The 27,875-nt window shown below is 40.2% G+C and overlaps 1 protein-coding gene and 1 long non-coding RNA gene across 6 annotated transcripts in view; one reads left to right on the top strand and one right to left on the bottom strand.

The window, feature by feature from the left end:
• The window catches only part of ldlrad3 (low density lipoprotein receptor class A domain containing 3), a 95,585-nt gene that overhangs the window by 10,710 nt on the left and 57,000 nt on the right, over positions 1 to 27,875 (bottom strand). For 3 of the 4 annotated variants that reach the window (XM_053686041.1, XM_017485590.3, XM_017485588.3), the window contains one exon: positions 26,654 to 26,788. In XM_053686041.1, the coding sequence (XP_053542016.1) occupies positions 26,654 to 26,788 (135 nt within the window). The remainder of the gene's footprint in view (positions 1 to 26,653; positions 26,789 to 27,875) is intronic. The other variant, XM_017485589.3, reaches the window with a different exon arrangement.
• On the top strand, positions 201 to 26,739 carry LOC108275037 (uncharacterized). Of its 2 annotated transcripts, XR_008397916.1 has the most exons (4): positions 201 to 1,614; positions 15,242 to 15,325; positions 15,450 to 15,562; positions 26,650 to 26,739. It is a non-coding gene; the product is annotated as an uncharacterized LOC108275037 (long non-coding RNA). The 2 variants fall into 2 exon arrangements; XR_006983635.2 differs by having other exon boundaries at positions 15,242 to 15,562.

Below are 27,875 nucleotides of genomic sequence, written 5' to 3'. Positions count from 1 at the left end.
GCCGGATTACAATACAATACAGCTTGAAATTTTTCTTTGACAAGACCAGCAATGTAAAAGACAAACAATACAGCACAAATGTTAGCAACATCGTAATACAAAAACAAAACGGAACATAGGTACAAAAGAAATTAACACCAATATTAAAACAATAAATTTAGTCTTGTTATTATTAATATATCCCATCAATGTATGTAAAAATGAAACACTGTTTTCAAAATATTTAAAAAAAGATTTATACACAATGCAGAGTAAAGCTATGTTGACTATGACACTGCTTTGTATATTTTAATCTGCATTGACTCCTCTTGTATCTTGTACCTTAAGGTAGAAATACAAAGATATTAGGGTATTTATAATCATTAAGACCAACAGACAAAAATGTAAATATTAAGTAAATTAGTGTCTCAATGCACTAATTCTGCAATTACGATTTTCTCTCTGTCTGCTCTGCTTGAGAAAATAGTACAGCACATCCTGAAGCTAAAAGCAAATGTCAGCGCAGCAGATAGGCAGGGCAATCAGTGAGACGGCACTGAGTAAAGCGTCAGGACAGACAGCTGTGACATGAGCAGATTGTTTAGTGGACTGAGACGAGAGCAAATATGGCAGCCAGGATGTTCTCTCCAAATGTACATTGTATATTGAACTGAAGCTAGAAAATATTTAAGGAGGTACATGCAGAATGAACAGTTTGGCATTGAAAATAAGAATCTCTAGCTTAACGGATCTCTGATCTTGTATTAAAAATGCACTGGAATCCATCAGGGGCACCGCTAGGGTTTCTGGGCCCCCAAGGCCCCACCCCCCAATTATCTTTTCTTATTGCCATGTGTACAAACAATCATTATCAATAAGCATAACAATTATTGCATATTCAATAAGAGACTATAAAGAACTAAATTTGAACAGTTCATTAAATGAACTGAAATTATGCATTTATAACCATATACAAGAAACTATATATACAGTACAAGTAATTAACACCTTTGTACTCTCTCTCTCGCTCTCATACACAGACACTATAGAAACTCTGTCTGGATTTCTTATAAACTGTTGACTTGTAATTTCTTATTACCCAAGTACCAAGAACAATGAACATTCTTCTTCTTCTTCTTCTTCTTCTTCTTCTTATTATTATTATTATTATTATTAACTGAGGGAATAATAAGTTTCACACACCAGTAGCTCCAGAAAGAAATATGGAAGTTAGTTAAACAGTGACAGGATTATTGAATCAGTGAGTTGAACTTGAGAACCAAATCGGTTCTATTCATGAATGAATCACTCAGACTGGTTTTACCAACGGGATTCTCCAATTCATTGAAATGAACCGACTCAAACAAACAATTCACTCACGAATCGGACATCGTTACAACACGTCTCTCATAAACTCACTCGGGACAATTAAAGTAGGTTTATATGAATACATTAAATTTCGATCGAAGCCTCACAGAAAGCTGTTGCAAGGCTTCGGAAAGCTTGAATATATACAACACCGGACTAGTTTTATTGTCGCTTGAAGCTCAATGCTCCATTACTGTTGCTCGACTGCGTAGAAAAACATTAATTCTTGGAAATATTGTGTTCCAACTTCCAAGGATAAACATCAGGGTGAGTAACTGATTTTCTATTTTATGTTAATTATAACAGCTTCATACGGGCTCGCTTCACAATCATAGCACAAAACAGGGAACATAAATCACCTTATTTTTTTAAAAACCGGGTGACTAGCTGTCTTCCCCGTCTTGCTCTCTCCTCTTTTTCATGTTTTTCTTTCCTCTTTTGGTATCCCGACTTTGTTTGCACCATCTCTTGCTATCTATCTGATGCATGTAATGACTCACAACTATGAAGTGCCGCGCTTCAGAATAATCTGCGAACGTATTAAGCGGACACACATGCGCCAGGCACAGTCTGAGGACATTAAATATAGCGTGCTTCTTAATAGATTATTGTACAAAGAGGCCATTTAAATACCAAAATCATACAGGAAGTACGGGATTCTGTTGGGCCCCCTGTCTGTCCAGGGTCTATTCAGTGGCAGAAAGTTTTCACAAAGCATCTGGTTGAGAGGAGAGTTGAGCATTGGGATTAGAATCCCAGGGGATGCAACAAAAAGTCTCACAAGTGAGAGGTTTTTACTTTCATGTGGACACTTTCAAGTGTGGTCAGATATGAAGCTTATATGACAAAGAATGCCATGATCACATGAATGTGCACCATGCCTGCCAACCTAACCATAACGCAGACGGTGATGGGAAACCTGTAGAATGTGGGAAAAACCTTGTCAAACTCCCAAGAAAGTCTCTCCACACTTTTCCTTTTGTAAAGTATGGTGCAGTGCTGCACAATGTATTTACAACATCCGTAGTAACTGCCTGGTCAGGGTCACAGTAGTTTCAATTAGATAGAACCAACTAAATCATTAGAAAATGTAGAAACAAAAATAATACACTATATTGCCCAAGGTTTGTGGACACCTGACCATCACACACACATGTGCTTGTTGAACATCCCATTCTAGATGTATTCCCCCTTTGCTATTATAATAATCTCCACTGTTCTGGGAAGGCTTTCCACTAGATGTTGGAGATTTGTGCCTGTTCAGTCACTAGAGCTTTAATGAGGTCAGGCACTGATGTCAGGTGAGGAGGCCTGGGATGCAGTCAGTGTTCTGGTTCATATTAAAGGTGTTCAGTGGGGTTCAGGTCAGGGCTCTGTGTAGGCCACTCAAATTCTTCCACTCCAACCTTGGCACACCATGTGTTCATGGATCTCACTTTGCACACAGGGGCACTATCATGCTTTCACATGTTTGGGCTGCTTAGTTTCACTCTGTCAGCGAGATAAAAAAAAAACAACAACAACAACAACAAAAAAAAACAGTCCCATGCACATCTATAGTTGAGACCAATCATGAACTCAAATGATTTAGCTAAGGACTTGTCAGAACCAGAATTCTCACACCATGCTGGCAGTGCTGGCTTTTACACAGTACCACTTTTTCCAGTATCGATTACTGAGTATTGGGGAAATAATGCGGCAAACTAAGCTAATTAACCTCTTGTCAGTTACTATCACACGCATTCAAAGCAAATATTTCTGTAGTATTTGTGAAATCTAATCTGATTGGTGCATCTAAATTACACAAAGTTTAGTTAACAGCACCAAAATCACTGTGACATGGTGGCTGTTGAAAGGACTCTTGTCTAAAATCTGTCTCTTTGTCCTACAGTGCAGAAACATGGCAGCTGCCTGCTTAGACATGGTGGTTTTAAAGAGCACTCTGTATCCCACTGGACACCTGCCTATAGAAATGCTAATGAGCACTCTGCATTAGATTAAACTCTCCCCTTGACACAAATATAGAGCACAAGAGCCCCTTTAGAATAAGTGCAACATCACACATATCCACACACATGCACAGATATTGAAATGGGATATAAATGCTTTTAGAAGGAAGCACTCAACTGTTCATTGCACTTACTCATGTAACATGATTGAGAAATAAATGACTAGATGAAAATATGCTATGCATTCTGAAAATAGACAACCTTTGAGAATAAATACTGCATTTAACAATGTAGGAAGGGTAACTGTTAGTGAAAATCATAGTTTAAATGAAGCGCATGGTACTGTGATGCTGATGGCACTCAGGCAACAGGGGGCAGCATATTTCCACATGTGCCATCACATGCATCACGGAGCACTTTAGTGAAACTCTCCAAAAACAACACAACAAAAACAAATAGAGTGAGGTAGAGGAAAGAGAGACCCTATCCAACATGGGTCGTCTCTGAGAACACCAACAGGGTGGGTGCGCTTTTATCCGTGCTAAAAGAAAGAGTCTGCAATCTGCCTAAAAGACCGTCATACTAACTGTAACACCCTTCCAACCACATACCACCCACACACACACTCCACAGCACTTGAGAATAGAATTCATTTCTCTCTTATCCAGCAAAAATGCTACACGTCGTCATGTTTCTCAGCACAGAGAGCATATAGGAGTCCTTTAAACAGTAGAGATGTGAACATACACCCACACTGGTGCATGCCCCCTCAGCCCCCTCAGAGATGGATGGAGCTCATCAACATGACTGGGCCATGAACACTGTCTCAGTGCCATGCTCAACGCCAAGCCTTTCATGCTCCATATCACCTCCATTTCTCCATTATATAATAAATCGTCCACTCTAATGAGTTCCACAATCTCTCTTACTCGCTCTTACTCTTACTCACACTCCCACAGGCATATGCAATATGTAGATCTTCAAGGTAGTCATTTGCCAGTCATAGATATTGAGTTCCAATACAATAGTATATAATAGAACATATATACAGGCTTGAGTTCATCCAATTAAATGCTCTCCAGTATTTATATGTCCCAACTCTGGGGGTGGGTCTTTCTGTATAGCAGCACCTTATCAATGGCCCTGGGTCACTGGTTGCCACCTTGTGGAAGAAATAGTGCAAAATAATTAAATACACACGTGTGACCTGCACGTACAGAGTACGCACTGTTAGAAAAATCGGGAGGCGCGCCTAACATTCCTAGCGTACGTGTAAAAAGTGAAGCATACGTTCAGCTTTAGTGTACCATTCTGATTCCTGAAGCTCTCCATTACCATCGGCTGACACTCGACCTCAACTCCATGTATGGCATAGCTCCAAAACCACACAGCATCTCGTCGTCTAGGATATCGTTCTCGTTAAGTTGACAGACATTAGTGAAGGCGGTGAGAAATCTCCACAGTTAAATGCAGCCCCTTGTTAAACTCTCTGCTGTTATGTGTTTATCTAGTTCACTAAGCTACCAAAAAATTCGTTTAGATACGGTGGGGGTGTGGCCTATCTCAGACCCTATTGGCTGTTGTGTAAATCCAGTCAACTTCACATACAGAATAAAAACACGACTCCCAAGCCCTTTCACGAGGACCTTATTCATCAGTTAAAGGAATACTCATGTTTTTATCCGAATATCAATCGAGCAGTGGTGTCTTAATACTGCAGACTAGAAACATTTGACATTTCCCTTTAGTGAGAAAATAATGGAAATCTTGCTACACAAAACACACTTATACTGGATATTTAAGGGCAGTTGCTGAATTCTGTCAAAAAATGTTTATGTGAAATGTATATTTTTGTGGAATGATTTCATGAATTATTTGATCATCAAGCTCTAAATCTGTATAATTCACACTTTTGGAAAATGGCACTACTTACTAAGATGGACAAATTTGTGGTTAGGGGTTTCCAATGCAGTGCGAATATGATGGTGTATGGATATAACAAAACCTTGAAAGCATAAGTAACCAGAATAATTACAGAAAACTACATGTTTGTTTTGGTAAGACTTTCTGTCCTGTCTGTCTCATCCTAACACCTTTTTACTGTTAGAGTGTAACTGTTTAGTTTTGAATGTATATGGTATATTCACTTTATTTCATTTTAAAAGTTGACTGATAGAATTCACTGACTATCCTGTAGAAACTCTTGCCCGTGGTTGTAGTATTTGAGCTACAGATATGCTGAATAGAGATTAAATCGCAGAGGAAAAAATGCAGGAGTGTTCCTTTAAATGAGTCTTTATTTACAACTCAACTATAAGTGCATTCTTGATTCGGAGTTCAAATTAATTTCATTTTCAGTAGAACATCTGTTGCAGAGCTCAGGGAATGTGCTGCCTTGGTGCTGTATTGATTTGTCCAAGCTCAAAACTTCTTCATACGGCATTGTTCATGATTTACACATGCCTGTCTTGTTCACCTTAATCTCGTATATCTGAAAAACAGAATGAAAGCTACTGACATGCGTCTTGCAGTGTGGTAGTACCAGAGTATTGCTTTGTCTGAAAGCTAGAGCATTTTCCTAAGAACAAAGAAGAGAAAAGGGAAAGGGTCAAAGGTTGCGCTGGAGCCGTTAGGTTGCTTTGACTACAAAGCCCTTGCAAGGATCCTGTCGCCATGGAGATTGAATATGTGGGCACCCTGGTGGCGAAAGGTCCACACTCTCATAAAAGCCTCCTGCTAAAGAACAATGATTGCTCGGGGAGGGTACAGCTATTTTTCACTGAGCCGTCAGCAGGAGCTCAGCCAATCAGCAAGGCTTAAAGTTTAAAAGTAAACTCACATAGAGGCATGCTTTACGCTGCACAAAAATTGATTGGTAGTCTACAGTGCAGTCTTTACTTCAAAAATGCAAGATTCTCCTATCATCGCTTGTCAAAATGGTGTTTTTAATATTTCCTCCAGCATAATGCAGTGCCACTTCTGCTGGACCACAACCTGCATCTCAAGCATGAATAATGCATTTCAGTTTAAAACCTGCTGTTCTACAGATTTCCCCTTTACCGACTCTTCTCTCCGATTCCCTACTTCATCACAAAAGGAGACAAAAATGGCCTGCTGAACTAATGACTGGATTTCAGCCTTTCACACACAAACTTAAATAAGATCATTATCCTCACTGGCACACAAAAAAGACAGTCTGCCTTAATCGCCGGCATCTTAAAGACTGCCTTCCTAGATGGGCTGGAGTGATAATGACAGAAGAGGAGGAGACGTGTGTTAATGACGATCTTTTAGCCTCTCCAGCACCACACAAGCTCTTCTGTCACCTACTTCCTCTTAACCACACACTGTGTAAAGAGCACACTAGGAAGATACTTGTAATTTCTCATTAGACAAAGAGCAGAAAATGGGCACAATTTTCCAGTTACCCCAAATGTAGCTGATAACATATGCTTGTTACTGCACTGAGGCAGCAGAACTATTTCACCCAAAACCTTTCCCATTAATCCATGTCACACTCTTTCTGTCCCTGTGTCAAACCACACTATTAAGCTGAGCCAAATTATTTTTAACAAACTAGTTTTTATAAAATAGCATGAAAAGAAATTGCAGCTTTTCACTACAGCTCTAGTTTACAATTGGTGAGGCAGAGTGTAACGCTGTAACACTGTGGACATTAACAGAAACACACAAATACATACACTTGGGCAAAGACATTTTTTAAATACTCAGAACTAGGAGTGTAATGATATTCACTGGTCAAAAGTTGATTTGATTCCTGATTCACGATTCAATTAGGTTCTCAGAATATTTTGAACAAAATTAGAATGAAGCAAAATTTGGACTGAAAAGGCTCGTTTTAATTTCTGAATCGTAAACAATGTAAAACGATGTACATTTTTCTCCGTATAAAACTAAATACAATTTAATAATGCTACGAACGGACGTTTATACTGTAAACAAAATGTACTATAGGTTCACTATAATGTTTAAACATAAAATATTTATATATTATTATATATAAATTTATAACTTCTCCCAAAAATGAATTGAAAGTCTCATTTGAATCATGAGCACTGGAGCGGTGTCTGAGGCGTCACTGTCACCGGGAATAGCGCGCTGTAGATTGCAGCAGCACGGGACTGGTGGTGTTTGGAAGACACCGAAGAGCTTTTTTAAAACTGTTTAAAACTGTTAATTGATAAACAACCACGTTACACCTTATAATGTGTGTTGGTCATTGCAATCTGGAGTGATCAAGTCCAGTGTGCTTGCTGTATATTTGTTTAAAGGTTGAGCAGATTAAAATCTCTGGTGTTCAAACAGCACAACCGCATTAGATGCACAATTAATAGAAAGCTGATTTCCACTATGTGTATCACACATTCCCACGTCAAGTATCTACACTGCGATGCATCATGTCACAATGTATCGTCACACTCCTTCTCAGAACTACTGCATAAGGTGCACTGTTTAGAACTAAATTATGCTGAGGAAAAGAAGTGATTCCACTGGATTAAAATGGCTGCCCATAATGTTACATGGTTTGGAATATTTTATACAGTATAGTTAGTCATACAGTGTCCTATACCAGTGTAGTCTGTTTAAAGGAATACCTCATGCTGAAGCAGATTAAATGCATTTCTACTGAAATATCTGTGATGTAATCAGTGATTCTGGTGCAAACTGTTTGGTTGCTGTTGTATTTGTGTTAGTCCTGTCAGCAGTTAGTGGTTGTGCACCACACTTACATAACAGGGGGATATTGCTTGCACTGTTACAATGTGTGTTTAATAAGAGAAATACAAAAATTAAACAATCTGAAAAATAAGGGACAATGGTTAGGTTAGTGCCTACAAACAAAAGACCAAGAGGTTCTTTTCTTACTCACCATTTTCCTGTGATTTTCCAGCAATGTCTTATTATTGAGAAATCCAACATAGAAGCATTGGAGACTTGGTTCAGCATGTTCATGATGTACAAGATGACAAGCATGATCAAAAGCTTTGGAAGCGGATCTGTTTGAGCAGAGTGTACAGATGAGGGAGATGAGAGCGTTGGACAGACTAAAGCACTAAAGCGCTGCTGCAGCACTCTCTTTAAGTAGAGATGAAGCTAGTGCTAAACCCCACTGGCACCACTACCAGCAGGTAGTTGAAAGGGATTGTGGGTAATTTAGGGGACGAAGAAAGAAGTTTAAACCAAAAAAGTCTATTCAGAATTTAATTACAAAACATATATTGGATGTCACTGATGATCAAATAGTAATTATAAACAATAATAATTTATAGTGAAGTTCTCCTTTAGGAACTGGCTGGGATTTGAGGCACTTTTTTACACAACAAGACTTGTTATATACTAATTGCTCTCCTTCTTTGTTTTACATCACAGCGTCAGTCCAAAAATAACGGAACCAAACATCAGACATATTGGAGCTGACTGTGGTGTTACATTAGATTTTTCATTGATCCTTTTTTCCTTGTGAAAGAACACTTTACATTTACAAATCTACAGTACTGACTGGACTCATGCACGTACACACAACTACATGAGCCCAGAATACTGGAAATACAGAAAAATATGCCTATACTGTATATTTTTAAATTCTCAGAACTACTGCGTAGGGTGCATCGTATTGACCAAACCTAGTGAACAAGAAACGAATCTCCCCTGAGGTTCACACCAACCACTAGCACACATGGAGAAGGGAGGCTCATATCAAGGCCAACAAGAAACAAAGTGAAAACATAATCTTTGTTATAGACACTTTGATGTTGCCCAGAGCTTCCAGAACAACAGCGAACAGTGAGGCAAGACAAGAACATTAGTTCAGTCCTGTGTGAGTCAAAAAATAAAGTCACACCTCTGCCAAGTTTCTCAAAACTAACAAGAGAGGAAAAACAGGTCGAATGAGTAGGCTGTGTGATCCATTACCTTGGCAAATTTTGTTTGAGAGACTGAAATGTTTTGAAATGGACTGAGACATGGAAGACTTGAGACAGGTAGAAAAGTAATGATAGCTCTGGCCAGATTTGAGCTCCCTGTACAATCAATGCTAGGAGGACAGAAGCACAGCCTGAGTACTCAAGAGTGACTGCAATGATCAATCATGACAAGACAATAAATGTCTGAAATAACATTTAACTTCACCAAATACTTTTAGCATTGATTGAAGTCCAAGCAGCAAAATATAAATCCTTTCAGAAATGGAGCTGTAATGTTTTATTTGAAATGTAACACTTACAGTGGCAGTTTAGGTGGAAACTTGCAGTCTACAGAGACTGAAAAGATAACATACAATAATTTCAGATCAGAGACTGAACCAGTTATTATAGGCCAGAGCTGTACTACTACTTTACTGTTCTAGTTAACTATGGCTTCAAAAACATGCAGCAATGTGAGGAAACTGAACAATGTACAGCACACAAGTGTAATTTAAACAATTTCCCCACTAACCCAAATGCAGTCGATCAGCCAGGACACAGCGCTGTAGCTACACAGTTAATGTAGCTAATCTGTAATAAGTCTAGCTCAGCAAAGCTTCTTTCAGGATTCAAACACGTCTGCTCCATATTATAGGGTGAACGCATTTCTATGAATATAGGCGGTCAGATATGAAGCTTGCAGGACAAATGCAATGCTACGTTCATTAAGGAATGTACAGATTACTCACACAGATCTGCATGATGCATTTACCTCATTCATTTATTCATTCATTCTAATGTTTTCAAATGGAGAACATAAAGAAATGACAGGGGAGTCTATCAACTTTGCATAAATGTTATCATTCATTTTAAACTACACTTTTAAAGGTTTATGTGCTGTTTAGGCAAAGAGTGAAGACGACTATTTGTCTAGACTATTATTCACTGGAGTAAGTAGGCATATACATTGTTGCAATTACAGAGTCCATCTCAACTGGTATGCTATTAGAATTATTAATGTTTTTGTCAGTCTAGATTATGAAATACCTGCTGACAGCGCGCTTTTTATCTATGCGTTTACGCAGAACTATTCTCAAACTGCGGTTGCTCGGTGAGATAATAAATAATTCATTTCCACAGAGCTGTAATTATTTTGATGTTTATTAGCGAAATAAAGGTTATATAGTAAATGTTAATATAATTTAGGGATATTTAAACAAGTGGATCTCGTTAAAAGAGACAGAGAAGAAAATTAAGTGGTTTTATTTCCAGCATGCACTCATCCAAGGCGGTTTTATTTAATTCATGTAAAGTTACGTCTTTGTGACATGACTTGACAGATTACGTGACTCTGTGAGTTCGTCTCTATTTCTTAGTGCCAAGCTGCTTAAACTACATATCAAGCATTTATGTAACACATCTCATTTATGCGTGGATGGCTGTTAAATAAAGTTTATTAGTTAAAGCAAAGCAAGTATACTTTACCTGTGCACATCTTCTCCCCTGGCGTTCCTGTGAGCAATTCTCAAAATGCTCACAAGATGTCACCATTTATCGGTAAAACCGATATTTAAAAACCGATATCCGATTATGGGAAAATTATTAAATATCGGGAAAAATATTGGCCAAACTGATTCTCGATCATCATTAATTTCAACCTATGATATTGCTGGTTTTGATCGACAATTTTGCTGTGGAAATAATTATTTAGTCTATGAAACTGTCAAATATTCATAAGTTTACAAGCTAGCTAGCACACCAAAATTGTGCCATTGTGTCCATAAACAATTTAATGGTAACGTTAGTCAAAATGTTCACACAGAGATGAGCACCCTACAATATTTTAAGAGGAAGAGGACAGAGGATGAACAGCAGGTCATCGGAGTAGAAAAGACTGAGGAGGAAGAGCTTGCAAGTTGTATGGATGGCTACTAGTTCGCCAGCTAGTTCACGTCACACCGTGTTGGATGTTTGGGACTGGGGCGCGAGGACTGGGGTGTGAGGATCGCTCCCACTGTTGCTGAGTTGGAGCTACGAGTCTTTATAATTTCCCCTCCCCAGTCTGAGTATTCTCAATCTTCTGTCACTGCAAAGACCCTCTTACAACCATTAGGAATAAGCATTTCAGTGCTTTATTTTAAAAAAATCTTTAGCATTTCAGCCTCCCCCCGAGGTTCAAAATCGCTCCTACACCCCTGTAGCCAGACCCAAGCAAACAACACTGCTAAAACCTGAAATGTTAGCCAAAGACCTTCTGCCATTACCTTTCATCAAGTGCAAAAATATGTGTACCTGAGCTGCCTAAATGCACATTCCTACTGCTGATGGGTGATCAGTGTTTAGCCGTGATATATAGCAAAGTCATTCCTGCCACTGAAACACAATATGCATATCTCTAAATCTCTCTCACTAACTCGCTCAGCATTCCTCAGAGTAACTCAAACCACATGAGAACTGATGTACTGCAACAAACTCATTCCTCCAGATCACATTCTACATAATGAAGGGCTATGCCACTTTCGGCCAGTTCGTACAGTAGCAGGCTAAAAGAAATGAATTCGAGACTTTATGTGTGCATGAAATGGCTCAGCAGGGGGTGTTTGGGTGAGAAAGAGAGTGGGACATCATTTCATAGTCACCAGTCGTGTCATGGTCTGATAAACCAGAGCCATGACAGAACTGTGAGCACTGCCAAGAACCAGCACAAACAGAGCTTTCTCTCGCTTTCTCTCTATGAGGTTGCCTCTTAACCTTGATTCAGCTGAAACAAAAAGGCCTCTATCCATCCAGTGTTAAATACATGTCCACTGAGCTCTGTTATCCAGCTCATACATTACAGCTAAGCCTTAGGTCCTGTAGTCTGCCATCTCTTATCTACGTCCATCAATAACAAGAAGAACTTGACTGAGTGAATTAGGCTCTCGTGATGCATACTGTAGAAAAGCACTGAAAGCATTCAGCCATGCATGCTGAGAGGGAGAGAAAATAAAAGGGGGGAGGTGGATAGACATCTTATGAAGTGGAGAGGCTGAGAGACTAGAGTCTGTTCTCTGTTTTTTCGGGGAACAGAGCAGAGGACTCGGGCCATGAACAGACATTCTCGGTCCTTCCCCTGCCAAAAAACCAGAGAACATGAGAGAATTAAGAAGACACAGTTCGAAAAGAAACACTGCCAACGTTCACTCAAAAAGGAAAGCAAAGAGAGCCCACATTCTTCAAAGCAATTTCATGGCTTTTGAGACCTGAATGCCTAACAAGATCTGCTACTCTGAAACTCGGGGCATAAAACAATTAAACAGATCTGTACAGTTGTCTATGAGCGTTCAAACGCAATGTTTAGAGCCATGTGCTCATGCTCCATGCTTGGATTACTAAGACAGTACCATTTTTACCATCATAATGATGTGCTTGCAATGTGAATGCTAAATATAATGTCTATAATGTCCACTTGATAATTATATTCCTAAGCAGTAACGGCCATTAACTTTTATTACAGCACTACCGTGAGGAGAACAGAGACATTCCAATGAATGTTGTCCTCGATCAATTATGCAAGTATCTGTGAAATTGCAGCAGAGAGAATAAAAGTAAAGAACAAAGCAGAAAAACCATTAGCCTAGTAATGAGGATGCACATCCCTGGTACATCTCTCATGCAAATACACATTTTTTTCTCTCTCTTTCTCTGTTTCTTTCCAGTGTGAGCATTACCCATTAGGAACCGCCTACATACATATGAATTTTATACACACTTTCCCCCAGTTTTGACAGACACATCAACTGATGTGGCCATTAAAAAAAAATCAAGCGACTGTGTACTTGTTTGAAAGAGACACAGAGGACATATCCTCTTTGTAAACAGCAGAGACAAGACCACTCGCTGGTACATTAAAATAGCCCCAACAAAGTGCAGTAGCCTTCATAAATGATGCACTGGGAAGAACGAGAGCGCGGGAGTGTATCTAAAACAGTCTGGAAAGAAGCAAGATTGATCTGCATCTAATGCATGCCAAGCTTTTGTACAGATCATTATACAGCAGCTTGACTAATAACTGCCAGAGCCATAATCTCCCTGCAGCTCTCGCCTGGTTTCCCACTGAAGCCAAGAAGGGTTGAGTCTGTCCAGAACCTGGATGGGACACCTCCTGTGGAAAACTAAGATTGCTGCTGGAGGTGGTATTAAGGAGACCAGCAAGGGAGTGCTCACCATGTGGTCTGGGTGGGTCCTAATGCAGTATTGTGACGAGACACTATGCTGGAAAAACAGCACCCTCTTTTGTTAAACCGAGGTCCTGACTCTCTGTGGTTATTAAAAAAATCTCAGGACAATAGCCGGTGTCCTGGTGAAATTCCCCCATTGGCCCTTCTCCATCATGGCCCCCTGATAATCCGCATCTCCGAATTGTATACATCACTCTCTCCTCTCCACTAATAGCTGGTGTGTGGTGGGCGTTCTGGCGCACTATGGCTGCTGTTGCATCCTCCAGGTGGATTCTACATACTAGTGGTGGTTGAGGAGATCCCCACCATACAATGTAAAGCACTTTCAGTGCCTAGAAAAGTGCTATATAAATGAAATGTAACTGTAAAAATAATCATGCAGCAACATTACGGAGCAATGTGACCTGATCATCATAATACAAAGATGTTATACAGCAACGTGAACTAAAGTTATACAGCAACATGACAACATTAATAATCAGAGGTGCAACTGGACTCTCAAATATTCTCATCCTTATTTAACAGACATGGATGCATTCCACATGAATAAACTTGCACTGCTCATGCCATCTTTGACATTCAGCAAGTTTAATTAGTCCTTGCATCAGATTTTCCACCTCCATGACAGTCAGTCGTATGCAAGCAGGCATCAAAAGAACAAGACCGGGGCTATGATTATCATCAACATCCCACACTCTATTATTACCTCCAACCACACTGTTTGTCCTCACCCTCATCTCTGGCTCTCTTGCAGATGACAAATTAATACGCTGTATAGGAGAGCAAACGAGAACCAAAGATCACAGAAGTAGTGAAAGGTGAAACACTTTCTCCTCTCTCTCTCTCGCTGGCTAGCTCTTTGCTCAGTAGGAAATCATCAGAGTTGGGTCATGGGGAAAGAGGGAGTGCAAGAGATGAGGATTGAGGGAGGAATAAAAACTCAAGATAAAAATAAAATCCACAGTGGAGCACAGTAAAATTACCATTTTGAGCAGCTTACAAGGTTTCCTGGGAAACACCATGGCAGAAAAATCTGTACAGGAAGAGGAATGGGCACATGACCTCTCAATCACACAGACAGATAGGTCTCAGAATGTGTATAGATATGAAATCGTCTTTTATTTCTAAGATAGTGTGACAGTAGGAGGCCTTCCTGTGAATGGATGTGTGTGAGAGTATACTGCATGTGCGCCAGCTTATCATACTTTCAGGCTTCAAGCTCTTTTCCATAGTCAACAAAATGAGAACCCCCTTACGCGCTCTTCAACTGCCTTGTTTTTTTCTTGTTTACTTTTCCCCTATCATCTTCTGCTCTCATTGTTTTCCACTTTCTCTGTCCCTCTGACTAGGGAAAAGCCCTTTAATATCCTGCCTTTTGCTACTCTACATAATCCTCGATTTCATCAATGCCCTTCTTTTCTGTTCCTCTCTCTCCAGCCTTTCTCTTCATCTCTCCCGCATTCTGTAGTTTTTCATCTCTCTCATTTTCCCACTCGTGTCTCTGTGTCTCACACTCTCTCTGACACACAATCACTCTTCCTCCACCCTCTGTAAAGCCATTCACATTCGGTCCTCGTGTCATCTTTCAGAAGCTTTTTTTTTTTTATTGGTAACATTTTCCAGATGGGTAAATGCACTCAGCCCTCAAATATCCCAGAGGTCTTTGTGCACCATTACACTCTCTAAACCTGCTTATGCTAAGTGGCTGCATGCAAATATGCATGATGCCATACAGTATTACTGCAGAACTGGGTGTAAATAAGCTTGTATCTAACTGAATAAATATGTGCACTGGTTGAAGGGTTTGGTGTGGCATGGCAGAGCTACTGCTCTCAATGTGATGCTGATGGAATACAGGCTTAATTGCAAACCAAATTACAGCCAGGTAATTACAGCCATGTACAAAATAAGTTAATTGGAAAAGCAGTATAGTTTTCACTGCTTGCAATCCCTGTATGTAATATTAATTTGCTATACTTTTTGTGTTTATATGTGCCTACTGACTTCAGCTTTGCAAAATGACTTCCCTGCTGCTTACAACACTGTGGAGGGCGTGCGCTTACGGGGGAGTAGAATACAGCCATGATCAAGTCAGAATGGACTGCACTGAGAGAATAACAGGGTAACAATTTCAACTTTCAGTTCAGAAAACCAAATGCAAGGACAAGGTCATTTAACTTTCTACTGGACAAGACGACTTTCAAATGCCTCAATGTACAGTTCTTATTCTAAACCATATCCCTTCAGAAAGAAACACGACCTTGCAAAAAATACAGCAGTCATCAAGGTGTGTGGAGCTGTATTGATGTGTATCTGTACACCTGAGAGAAAGAGCTGTGTAGGATTTATCACTAGGACCATACTTTAAGGGCTAAGGCTGAATCAAACTGGCTATTTCATGCATCTTATATCTGGACCATCTAAGAGCGTGCACATGAGTGTGGGAATAAGAGTAACTGCTAGACTAGGAATACAAGTGGGTGACTACAAAATTAAATGTCCGAGTAATGACTGAGTGTGCGAGTAAATGCAAGCAGAGTGCAAATAATGAGAGTAAGTGCAACAGTAAGTGAAAATAAGTATGAGAGTGAGTGCAAGAGTGAATAAGTGAGTGATTGAGAGTAAGTGAGAGAGAGTGAAAGTGTATGAGAGTGACTGTGAAAGTGAGTGAGTGAGTATGAGAGTGAGTGAGTATGAGAGTGAGTGAGTATGAGAGTGAGTGAGTATGAGAGAGTGAGTATGAGAGAGTGAGTGAGTATGAGAGTGAGTGAGTGAGTATGAGAGTGAGTATGAGAGTGAGTGAGTATGAGAGTGAGTGAGTATGAGAGTGAGTGAGTATGAGAGTGAGTGAGTATGAGAGTGAGTGAGTATGAGAGAGTGAGTATGAGAGAGTGAGTGAGTATGAGAGTGAGTGAGTGAGTATGAGAGTGAGTATGAGAGTGAGTGAGTATGAGAGTGAGTGAGTATGAGAGTGAGTGAGTATGAGAGTGAGTGAGTATGAGAGAGTGAGTATGAGAGTGAGGGAGTGAGTATGAGAGTGAGTGAGTATGAGTGAGTGAGTGAGTATGAGAGTGAGTGAGTGAGTATGAGAGTGAGTGAGTATGAGAGTGAGTGAGTATGAGAGTGAGTGAGTATGAGAGTGAGTGAGTATGAGAGTGAGTGAGTATGAGAGTGAGTGAGTGAGTATGAGAGTGAGTGAGTATGAGAGTGAGTGAGTGAGTATGAGAGTGAGTGAGTGAGTATGAGAGTGAGTGAGTGAGTATGAGAGTGAGTGAGTGAGTATGAGAGTGAGTGAGTGAGTATGAGAGTGAGTGAGTGAGTATGAGAGTGAGTGAGTATGAGAGTGAGTGAGTGAGTATGAGAGTGAGTGAGTGAGTATGAGAGTGAGTGAGTGAGTATGAGAGTGAGTGAGTGAGTATGAGAGTGAGTGAGTATGAGAGTGAGTGAGTATGAGAGTGAGTGAGTATGAGAGTGAGTGAGTATGAGAGTGAGTGAGTATGAGAGTGAGTGAGTGAGTATGAGAGTGAGTGAGTGAGTATGAGAGTGAGTGAGTGAGTATGAGAGTGAGTGAGTGAGTATGAGAGTGAGTGAGTGAGTATGAGAGTGAGTGAGTATGAGAGTGAGTGAGTGAGTATGAGAGTGAGTGAGTGAGTATGAGAGTGAGTGAGTGAGTATGAGAGTGAGTGAGTATGAGAGTGAGTGAGTGAGTATGAGAGTGAGTGAGTGAGTATGAGAGTGAGTGAGTATGAGAGTGAGTGAGTATGAGAGTGAGTGAGTGAGTATGAGAGTGAGTGAGTGAGTATGAGAGTGAGTGAGTGAGTATGAGAGTGAGTGAGTGAGTATGAGAGTGAGTGAGTATGAGAGTGAGTGAGTGAGTATGAGAGTGAGTGAGTGAGTATGAGAGTGAGTATGAGAGTGAGTGAGTATGAGAGTGAGTGAGTATGAGAGTGAGTGAGTATGAGAGTGAGGGAGTATGAGAGTGAGGGAGTATGAGAGTGAGGGAGTATGAGAGTGAGTATGAGAGGGAGTGAGTGAGTATGAGAGGGAGTGAGTGAGTATGAGAGTGAGTGAGTATGAGAGAGTGAGTATGAGAGAGAGTGAGTGAGTATGAGAGAGAGTGAGTGAGTATGAGAGAGAGTGAGTGAGTATGAGAGAGAGTGAGTGAGTATGAGAGTGAGTGAGTATGAGAGTGAGTGAGTATGAGAGTGAGGGAGTATGAGAGTGAGGGAGTATGAGAGTGAGTGAGTGAGTATGAGAGTTTGAGTGATTGAGTATGAGAGTGAGGGAGTATGAGAGTGAGGGAGTGAGTATGAGAGTGAGTGAGTATGAGAGAGTGAGTATGAGAGTGAGTGAGTGAGTATGAGAGTGAGTGAGTATGAGAGTGAGTGAGTATGAGAGTGAGTGAGTATGAGTATGAGTGAGTGAGTATGAGAGTGAGTGAGTGAGTATGAGGGAGTGAGTATGAGAGTTTGAGTGATTGAGTATGAGAGTGAGGGAGTATGAGAGTGAGGGAGTATGAGAGGGAGTGAGTGAGTATGAGGGAGTGAGTATGAGAGTTTGAGTGATTGAGTATGAGAGTGAGTGAGTATGAGAGGGAGTGAGTATGAGAGTTTAGTGATTGAGTATGAGAGTGAGGGAGTATGAGAGTGAGGGAGTGAGTATGAGAGTGAGTGAGTGAATGAGAGTGAGTGAAAGTGTATGAGAGTGATTGAGTGAGTGTTAGAGTAAGTGAGAGAGTATGAGAGTGAGTGCCAGAGAGTGAGTGTGTATGAGAGCCAGAGTGTGAGAGTGTGTATGAGAGTGAGAGTGTGTGAGAGTGAGTGAATGCCAGAGCGTGCAAGTGTGAGAGTGTGTATGAGAGTGAGAGTGTGTGAGAGTGAATGAATGCCAGAGTGTGTGAGTGTGATCGAGAAAGTGAGAGTCAGAGTGCAAGAATGAAAAAGATTGAGTGTGAATGAAAGAGAGAGAGTGAGTGAGTGAGTGAGAGAGAAAGTGAGTATATGAGAGTGAGTGCAAGAATGAAAAGGATCGAGGGCGAGTGAGACAATGTGACAGTAACTGTGAGTGTGTGTGTGTGGGAGTGAATCAGTGAATAAGAAAGCAAGAATAATGAAAGTGATGGTGAGAGTGAATGAGAGTGAGTGTGAGAGTGTGTCAGAGAGAAAAGGACACATGAGTGTGTGTGGGAACAGTTGAGGTGGGTACTACATTACCATGGTTACAGGGAGAGATGGTTAATTACAGTGGCTTTACAAAGCTGGCACAGACCAGTGAACAGTAGATACCCCTCTCTCTCTCTCTCTCTCTCTCTCTCTCTCTCTCTCTCTCTCTCTCTCTCTCTCTCTCACACACACAGAGTTTAATGGGTTAGATTTTGAGATCTGCTCAGAGTTTTAGAAAGGAGGAATAATATCCATCTGTGCTTCCTCATTACTGCTTGGGTATAGCTTATAACTGCTACTGAGCTGAAACAAACAAATAAACCAAACACACACACACACAAACAACCCCCCCACACACAAACCCCCACACAAACAACCCCCCCCCCCACACACACACACACACACAAACACGCACACACACATAAACCCTCCACACAAACAAGTATGCTGATAGTGTGCATCGCAAAAATGTTGTTCTAGCAGTGCTTGGTGAAGTATTGGCACTGCATTTTGTGAGATTCTCTCAGGAAAAGCTTCTTTGTTGGAAAACTTCCAAACAGCTTGTTGTTATGAAAGTAGCATTTGGTTGGTTTAAAACTTGACAACCACACAAATTAACCAAATTGTGCAGTTTTAAAACTGTGATCTGTGAGTGCTTATTCAATCCTTCAGCATCCTCCTCACAGGATGGTGGACAATGCGTTTAATGTATGGATGACAAAGAGATTTTACATGTGTTAAAAATCACTCTTTGTTGGAAACTCTCTATTCTCTATTCCCTCAGATATGTATAAGTATGTTTAGGTTATAGTTTAATTTCTGTCTCATGAACTTTACAGAATCTGTCTGATGTGCCAGTTTAACATGTCACCATAGGTACTTCCTCTTTTCGGTTAAGCGACCCACACCATATATGTTCAACAACTGCTGTACATTCTTGTATTGCCTAAGATGTTTTTCATGTATGTGGCCAGACAGTTCAACTGCCATATTATTTCCACACAGCAGTATGCCTGTGCATGGCTATTTGTACCTATAAAAGCCTCTGTTATTCTATGAATAAATCAGAAGTCTCTTTGAACTGCTCTGGTTGCCAGTGTGTTCATTTAGACTCTCTGGCACCATATACACTCCGTGATAACCCATATGCGCTAGTTTTTCTTTAGAGTAAATGAAGCAGAGGCAAGAAAGGCTGACGGAGGAATAGTGAAGATAAAACTGTTATTTGCTTTATCCTTACACACTTATTTATTTATTTATTTATTTATTTATTTATTTATTTATTCATTCATGGTACATGGTTACAGACAACAGCAGAGTTTCTGAGGCCAGAAAGCAAATGAAAATAATATAAACAATATTTTCAAGAATTACAAATAGTTTGAATGGATTCAAAATATTCCTTGTCCATACATATTTTCGGAGAGAAAATTATTTAAAAATTAACATCTGAAAAATAGTTTCTCTGAGTGGAAAATTTGAAGTGTGTTTTTAAAGTGGATTTTAGAGTACTAAAGTGGATTTTAGGGTACTAATAATTCTGTCACTGTATATGGTCTAAACTCACAGTGTGTGGATATTTCAGTCGTACATTTCTTCAGTCTTCAAAGTAATACCGGGACTTCTGGTGAATCCCTAACTCAGTAAAGACACTGCAGCCCTGCATATGTGTGTAAAGCCGGGTGCACACTGTGCGATGTTTGATAGTCCTTTGCAGCTGTTGCTTGTCAGACTGTACAACAGTCAAGACATGAAACACGGACGCACGCAAGAAGACTGGTGCGGAGTTGGATAAGCCGCACTACAGGACTGTGCCTCAAATCTTCTGACCCTGCCAGAATTTAATAGGAGGAAATATTTGATCGCAACGGCCGCTAATCATCTCTCGGGGGAACACGTCAAACTAGCGATCAGAGACTACATATTTTGGCCTCGGGTAATAGGAACCTTTTAGGATTCTCAAAATTTGCCTCAGATAACCAAATCGTGGCCAAAATCATACAGTGTGAACCCGGCTTCAGTTTGGATGCGTGTGTGTGTGTGTGTGTGTGTGTGCCTGAACTGCTCTTGTTGACAGTGTCCGTCTGTAGATTAATGAAACTTATGAAATGAAATGTCAGTCTGCTGTCAGTGGAGTCCAGCAAGGACATAATTACCTCCCAGACCGTCCCTCAGCAGCCTGTTCTACACTGATTAAAAACAACAAAATATGTGCAGGACCCATAATCACATGTGAAATATGCTTTGGCAGATCAGGGCTCTCTGCTGATTTGCAGATATTTCCAAGATGCTTTAAATGATGCTCTCTGGGCCCAGTGGACAGCGGTGCTACAGCGAGACTATACAATGTGAAAATCAACAGCAGACATTCGTATGCCATCAGGTTCGTCTGCAGGTACTGTCAGGTTAAATCGAATACTTTAAAAGACTTTTAGAAATCTGCTTTACATGTAATTCAAAAGCAAATTTGCAGTGATGATATACCAAGCTATTTCAATGTATTTACAAATGAATGAATAAATAAAAATATCATGATAATATTGTAAGCATTGACAGCTTCTGGTCTTAGCTGCAGTGGTGACGCCAACACTGAGTAACTCTGACACTGACAGGTGATTCACAGTTTTTTGATGAATGCCCTGTTTCTATCTTATGCGTTACTGCTGGACCTCCATTACTGTTAAAAGGAACTGATCATTGAGACAGAAAAGGAACTAAATGATCTTCCTCTAAATGTAAGGATGAGATCAAGAGAAATGAGGCAAGTGCCCCTATATAGAAAATATACAAATTATTTAGCTATCATATGCAATACATAAAATACATTTGTTGTACAACTAGCATGTACACTCACTGTCCACTTTAATAGGAACACCTGTAGAGCTTTACACTGTTTCTCATCCACCCATTCACAGCAGTGCTGTCATGTAAGGTGCTAACCTGCCATTGGGAGCAACTTTGGGTTCAGTGTCTTGCCCAAGGACACTTCGGCATGTGGAGACATGTGGGCCGGGAACTGAGCTGCCAACCCTGTGATTATTGGACAACCCGCTCTACCACCTGAGCCACAGCCGCTCAGCCAATCATGTGGCAGAAGCACTGAAAACATTAAAATCATGCAGATACAGGTCAAGATTAAGATTAAGTTAATGTTCACATCAAACATGGAGAAAAAAGTGTGATCTCTGTGACTTTGATCGTGCCATGGTTGTTGGTGCCATCGGGGCTGGTTTGAGTATTTCAGAAACTGCTGATCTCCTGAGGCCTGTTTCATGATGCCAGTTTAGGTGGCTACCCAGATAAGTTTGAGTTTAGTTTGAGCAACTCTGGTTCTTCAAGAAGGTGTATTGGTTTTTAGTGGGTTTCATCTCCATGGTAACTTACGCTCCAAGGCTAACCAGGTTTTATTCTGGGTAAGAAAACTCAAACCCAAATTGGACCAATCAGTTGTGAGTAAAGTGATATAAATCTGATGCATGCAAGTTAACCCTTTAGTGTTTGTGCTGGCTTTTCCTGTAAGAAAGATATCGATTTTTGGCAGATGGTATAGTTCATCTCTGCCGGCTTCTTAAGCCACACATTAAAAAATCTGATGGCATTATTCCTGTCCTAATATATTTTCACAAATTGATAAAATTGATATTTATTTTATTAGTATTTAAGTAAAAAAAAAAAAAAACCTTAAATGAAATGACATGGAATATGTTGGAGTTATAAGTCTTCATCTGGTTATTCTCATTATGATCCTGTAAAAGTAAACTAAGCTTTGGAAACGGTGTTGCTTTTTGTGGTTACTGTAGGTTTAAATTCCTCATACTACCGCATAATAATTTAAACCGAAATTATGCACACCTGCTTTTTTCCATGTTGAATGCTACTGACTGTTTGAGAAGACCTTGATTCAGGGTTGACTGAGAAAGTTGATAACCAGTGTCATGAAATCTGTTAACCTTATTAATGAACCCAGGTTAGATTTGTTTGGTTTTGTCAACTCAAAACTTACTCTAATTCTATAACTTACAGGCCTCTGGGATTTTCACACACGACAGTCTCTAAAGTTTACACAGCATGGTGCGAAAAACAAAAAAACATTGTGTGTGTGGAGGGGCTGCAGGCTGTCATGCCTTGCTGATGAGAGAGATCAGAGGAGAATGATGCTGTCGTAGCCCATTCACCTCAGTGTTCAATGTTTTATGCATGCACTTTCTGCTCACCTCGGTTGTGAAGACTGATTATATGAGTTACTATGTCCTACCTGGCAACTTGAACCAATCTAGCCATTTTCCTCTGATCTCTGTCATCAACAAGGCATTTCCACCCACAGAACTGTCACTCACTCAGTGTTTTTTTTTTTGCTTTTCACAAAAAGGGATAGAAGATTTAGCTTAAGTGAACATTTTTGTGGCACTGATTGCTAACCTCTAATTTACACATACTAAGCTACTCCATATCCTAGCTGTAGTGATGCCTGATACAGGAAATTTGCTAACTAATGTAATTCTAGCTATATTATATATTATTATTTAGTCATTCTGCTGCTGAATGGAGATAACAGTTAATAGGCCTGTAGTTGGTTTATATTTTGACTTTCCTGTTTAGACAACAGAACACTTTGCAATGCTATAATATAGCTGAACGTCTACGATTAGAACAAAGCCCATCTGAAGCTCATTTTACACCAGACGTGGTACAGCACCACAGCTGCGTCCCTTTCAGTACACTGCTGTGTTAATCAAGATAGACTTTTACACCAGATGCACACGCATCAAGCATATTTCCTCAGGTTTAATACTGCACAATATAAAATATTTATGCATTCTTGTGCAGTTTGGGCCAGTAAGTCAACACAGTCAACACATCACAGGGTGAAACGTGTGCCTCATCAATTCTGGTGGAAAATGAGCTGAAATTGGCATGTTGGTTATGAGAACATGATGGAAACTGCAACGCTGTGATGTTGTGTAAAACTAGATTTATCTTACGATGAAACATGAAATATATCTCAATTTCTGCTTATAGTAAATCGACCCTATAGAATAGATGCATTAGACAGGGATTAGGATTAAAAAATGCTGGAGCAACTTCTGGAAATTTGTCAAATTTACTTTCGGACAATGTAAGACATTTTAAGGACCAGTGGACACCCTATTTTAAAAGAAAAATTTTTTTTTTTTAGGAATCCACATGTACACATAGCTTCTCATACAATCAAAGACCTTTTGATCTCACGCTTAGTCTCCATCTCCACTCTGTTCTCCTTTTCTCTGTCTCTCGACGGTGTTCTCTTTTTTTGCCGCTCTCTTGTACATAAATGCTTTGTGGTGGACAAAAAGTTCAAAGGGAGGGCCAAACGGACGGAAACATAAGACGCTTGTTCTCTCTCTCTCTCCACACACACACAAACATGATATGCACCGGAAGTTGAACTGTATTAAAATCAAAGACCAGCTACCTACCTGATGATTTTGCCTCACGATATAATGTAATAAAATACATATTAATTAGCAGATAGAGCTCAGACTTACTAGAAATCCATTTCTAATGACAAAAGATATGTGCATATGTGTAAAGAAAAGCAAAATGACATTCATTTCAATGCTGTGAGAAACAGTTTAGCATCAGATGTGATAGGCTACATTTTGTGTGCAAAACTGTTATGTTTAACTTAGTTAGCTAGTTGGTTTGATTTTTTGCAACTGAGCTACAATCAACATTAGGAAAACAGCAAAGCATAAGTATAATGTGACTGCTACTAAATAATTACAGCTCCTCCGTTTTACAACCCGCACAGTTCTTTTTTTTTAATTATTATTATCATTGGCTCACATTTAAAACGTTTGTGAATTTCTTTGGTAAAAATTCCCCTACATAATGCAAAAAAGCAAAAAATTCCCCGGCTGGGACTGAATCCTAGATCTTTTTAACTTAATTTGTACTGCGGGTTAAATTTACATGCAGCTCATGTCATCTTTATACTCCATGTGACATTTTATAAAAGCTGGATCCAAAGTAATTGCCCAACGACTGAACTGGCCATAGTGACCGGACACGGGGTCAACAAGGCTATCCACCAGAGAGAGCTAGTGCTGCTTCCCCTCGCTGAGCTTTAAACATGTGCAAGCTCTGCTTTTGGCTGTGAAGCTAAATCCACTGCACCACCCACAGCTAAATGTATGCAGCTGAGAAGCTCGCTTTCCCTGCATCTTCTTCCAAACTGCTTTCCCTATTTCACGAGTTGCAGCTGAGTCATTCTTTCATCTTACTGTTCTAACTGTAGGTTTCTTCAAGCTGCTCACAGAGGCTCCCCTGCTCCCATTTCACATAACTCTTCCCAGTTATCTGCAATAAAATATTCACACCAATATTTCCTTCGATTCTTGCTGCATCTTTCACCACAATCCCTTAACAACGTTGCTTTTCCTCACGGTAAATACATTTTGTGTTGTTTACCCACTGCTGTGTGCTGTTCAAGACTTCTGTTCCAAAGGATCCATTAGCAAACAGATAAATAAATGAGGCCCAGACTGCTAACAGGCAATGAGACAGCGCCAAACAATAAATCAGCCAAGCTAAAGAGCGAGAGAGCAAGAGAGAGAGAGAGAGAGAGAGAGAGAGAGAGAGAGAGAGAGAGAGAACGAGAACAACCAATTGCCAAATTGAGGATGGCTAGACATGGTCTCCTGCTTTATTCCCAACTTCTTTCACTAGTTGTCTTTATTTTTTCCTTATAACAGAGACACAGAAAAGATCTTGCCCTGTGCGGACCAACAGGGGGAGACAGGGGGAGAAAGAGAACAAAAGAGAACGAGAGAGAGAGAGAGAGAGAGAGAGAGAGGTGATGGGGCTCAGGTGCATTAGAAAGGATGGTGTAGGTCTTATCTGTCACCTGCAGCTCTGTTCTTATTAGGGGAAGGCAGGCTAGAAGCTCAGAGCTCAAGGAAAGCTGGCGTTTCATTATAGCGAGTCTGCCGTGCAGGAAGTGTGTGTATCTGTGTGTGTATGTGCGCAGTTTTTCTTTGGATGTGTTTTTGAGAGAGTCACCAGAAATTGTGTGTAAGACAGTGACAGGCAGACAAAGAGAGAGCGAGAGGAACAGAGAGGGTGTTTACTGATGTCCTTGATGTGCTCTGAAGACCACATCTGTGCTGAGTTTCCAAATTTGGCGAGCTGCACCAAGAAATGAGAGCGACTGTAATCATATAAAAATGCAAAATATAGAAATGATAAATAACCATGCAATAAAAAACTTTGGATAAAGGCCAGGCATTACACACTCTTAAATTTCATCCTTATGCTGAAGATTCAATACATTCATTCAGTTTCAGCCATGTGTACACATGCTCCTGGTGACATTGTGAAACCTCTTCAGGCTTTTCCGCACAAATTCGGTTGAATCCATACAGCACGCGTCCTGTACACGACAACACAGCCGCGTGCTTTCATTTTTCTCATCAGGAAAACGAATGCCCGAATGTACAACTTTATCAATATACATAGTGGATGGAGAGAGCTGAATTTGTTCCAGCTGTGATTACAACACAGCTCATCCATGACTATTCCTACCATACAAACCCTACATACAACTACAGGTTGCACAATAATGACACGTTTGTAGATGATGATTCCAAATGAAGTTTACATATAGAAAGTGTCCCTGTGTCATATCAGTGGATTCCTGTCGAGTTTATGCGTCATTTACTTTCACCAGAGTGAAAAAAAAAAGAAATGACATGAAACGAGTGCAATTTTTGTTTAACGCATACCTAACACAGCTGGCGTGGATTGAAACACTTGTTAAAATGAAAGTGTAACTGAAAGGTCTGACTCATACTGGAAATCGTTCTTATACTGTAAATGCGTCTGGTGTGAATTAAGGTGGTGCTGTATAGAAATCAGTACCGAACTCAGTCAAAGAAAAAAAACTGTTCTTTACTAGAATAACTCAGTACCAAATAAACAAGATATAAATGAATAAATTGTGTATTGGGTTTCACTGGACTAGTGTGTGTGTGTGTGTGTGTGTGTGTGTGTGTGTGTGTGTTATTAGATACCTGCTGTGGAAAGGCAGTTCTCTTCATCACTGTTGTCCTGGCAGTTGTCTTGGCCATTACAGAGGAAACTTCGATCCACACATCGGCCGTTCCTGCAGTGAAACCGAGCCGCTGAGCACACCAGAGGATTACCTGCTGCAGAGAGAAGAGACACACCGAGCAGAGCAGACTTTAATATGGATCTTTAATGGCAGAAGGTCATTGTCTTAACAGCCATTATTAACACTGTGGCAGAGAGCGACAAATGTAGGGTATGACCTGCGCTAACTGCAGTCCCTATGTGTACAGACGCACAGTGATCTGTCATTGATCTCTCAGCATTAAACAGCCCTCTCATCCACCACTCATATAGCTTATTAAAGCTATGGAAGCCACCACAGCCATAGAAAATGCTCAGTTCTGATTGGCTGGCTCGCATAAACTCCAAAGTAGATCCAGTCAGAGATGTCAGCACAGATCTAAACCCATGCTGTTGATAGTTTACTTGAATGAAACCACACATGTAGCATAAATAATGGTTAATAAAGGCAGGAGCATTTTAAGCAATTCAAGTCCTTAAAGCTTCATTAGGTAAGAGTCTTTTTATTTTCAAAATTAGATCTCGAACAGTTAAGTGGGTTAGACATTCTATGATTCCTGCTCGTGTCCACGAAGCTTCACCCCCAGGATATATGGTGGCCTGTAGAGCGTGTATAAAATGACTGACAGGAGGCGTATCCAAACACAGTTCAGTGGCTTAATACACTTTTGCTAAGGCCACGGCTTAACCCGTTGTTTTTTTCTACATATTCTACATGTCTTCCGAGTTATTTATACAAGCTAAGAATAAAAAAAAAAATCGGCTATTGCAGATTAACTTGCTAAGGTGTCACTGGCTGGTTATGTTTCTGTTCTGTAGATTATGTGTACGCCCACACCATACACACGCCACACTGACTTAACCTGCGTGTCACAAGAAAAATAGTGTCCTGGGCTAACACAACATCACAGATGGCTTTGCCTGTTGGGAACCTGAGATTTAGTGAAATTTTCATCTAGTTGAGTAACAAGCACACCACATATACCAAACCTGATTGTTTTCAAATATCAATGATCATTTTCACCCTGCTGTGTGGTGTTCTTTGCTTCAATCTCATCCTGACACTTTGTCGGCCAATATATTTGACTTATTAGCACCTTGTCTCATAATTATCCTAAAGACTCTATTGTGCCACACACTGGG

Source organism: Ictalurus punctatus, chromosome 14 (assembly GCF_001660625.3).
Source record: "Ictalurus punctatus breed USDA103 chromosome 14, Coco_2.0, whole genome shotgun sequence".
Lineage (NCBI taxonomy): Eukaryota > Metazoa > Chordata > Actinopteri > Siluriformes > Ictaluridae > Ictalurus > Ictalurus punctatus.
The sequence above is the reverse complement of the archived record's forward strand: the minus strand, read 5'-3'. Positions and strand labels throughout refer to the sequence as shown.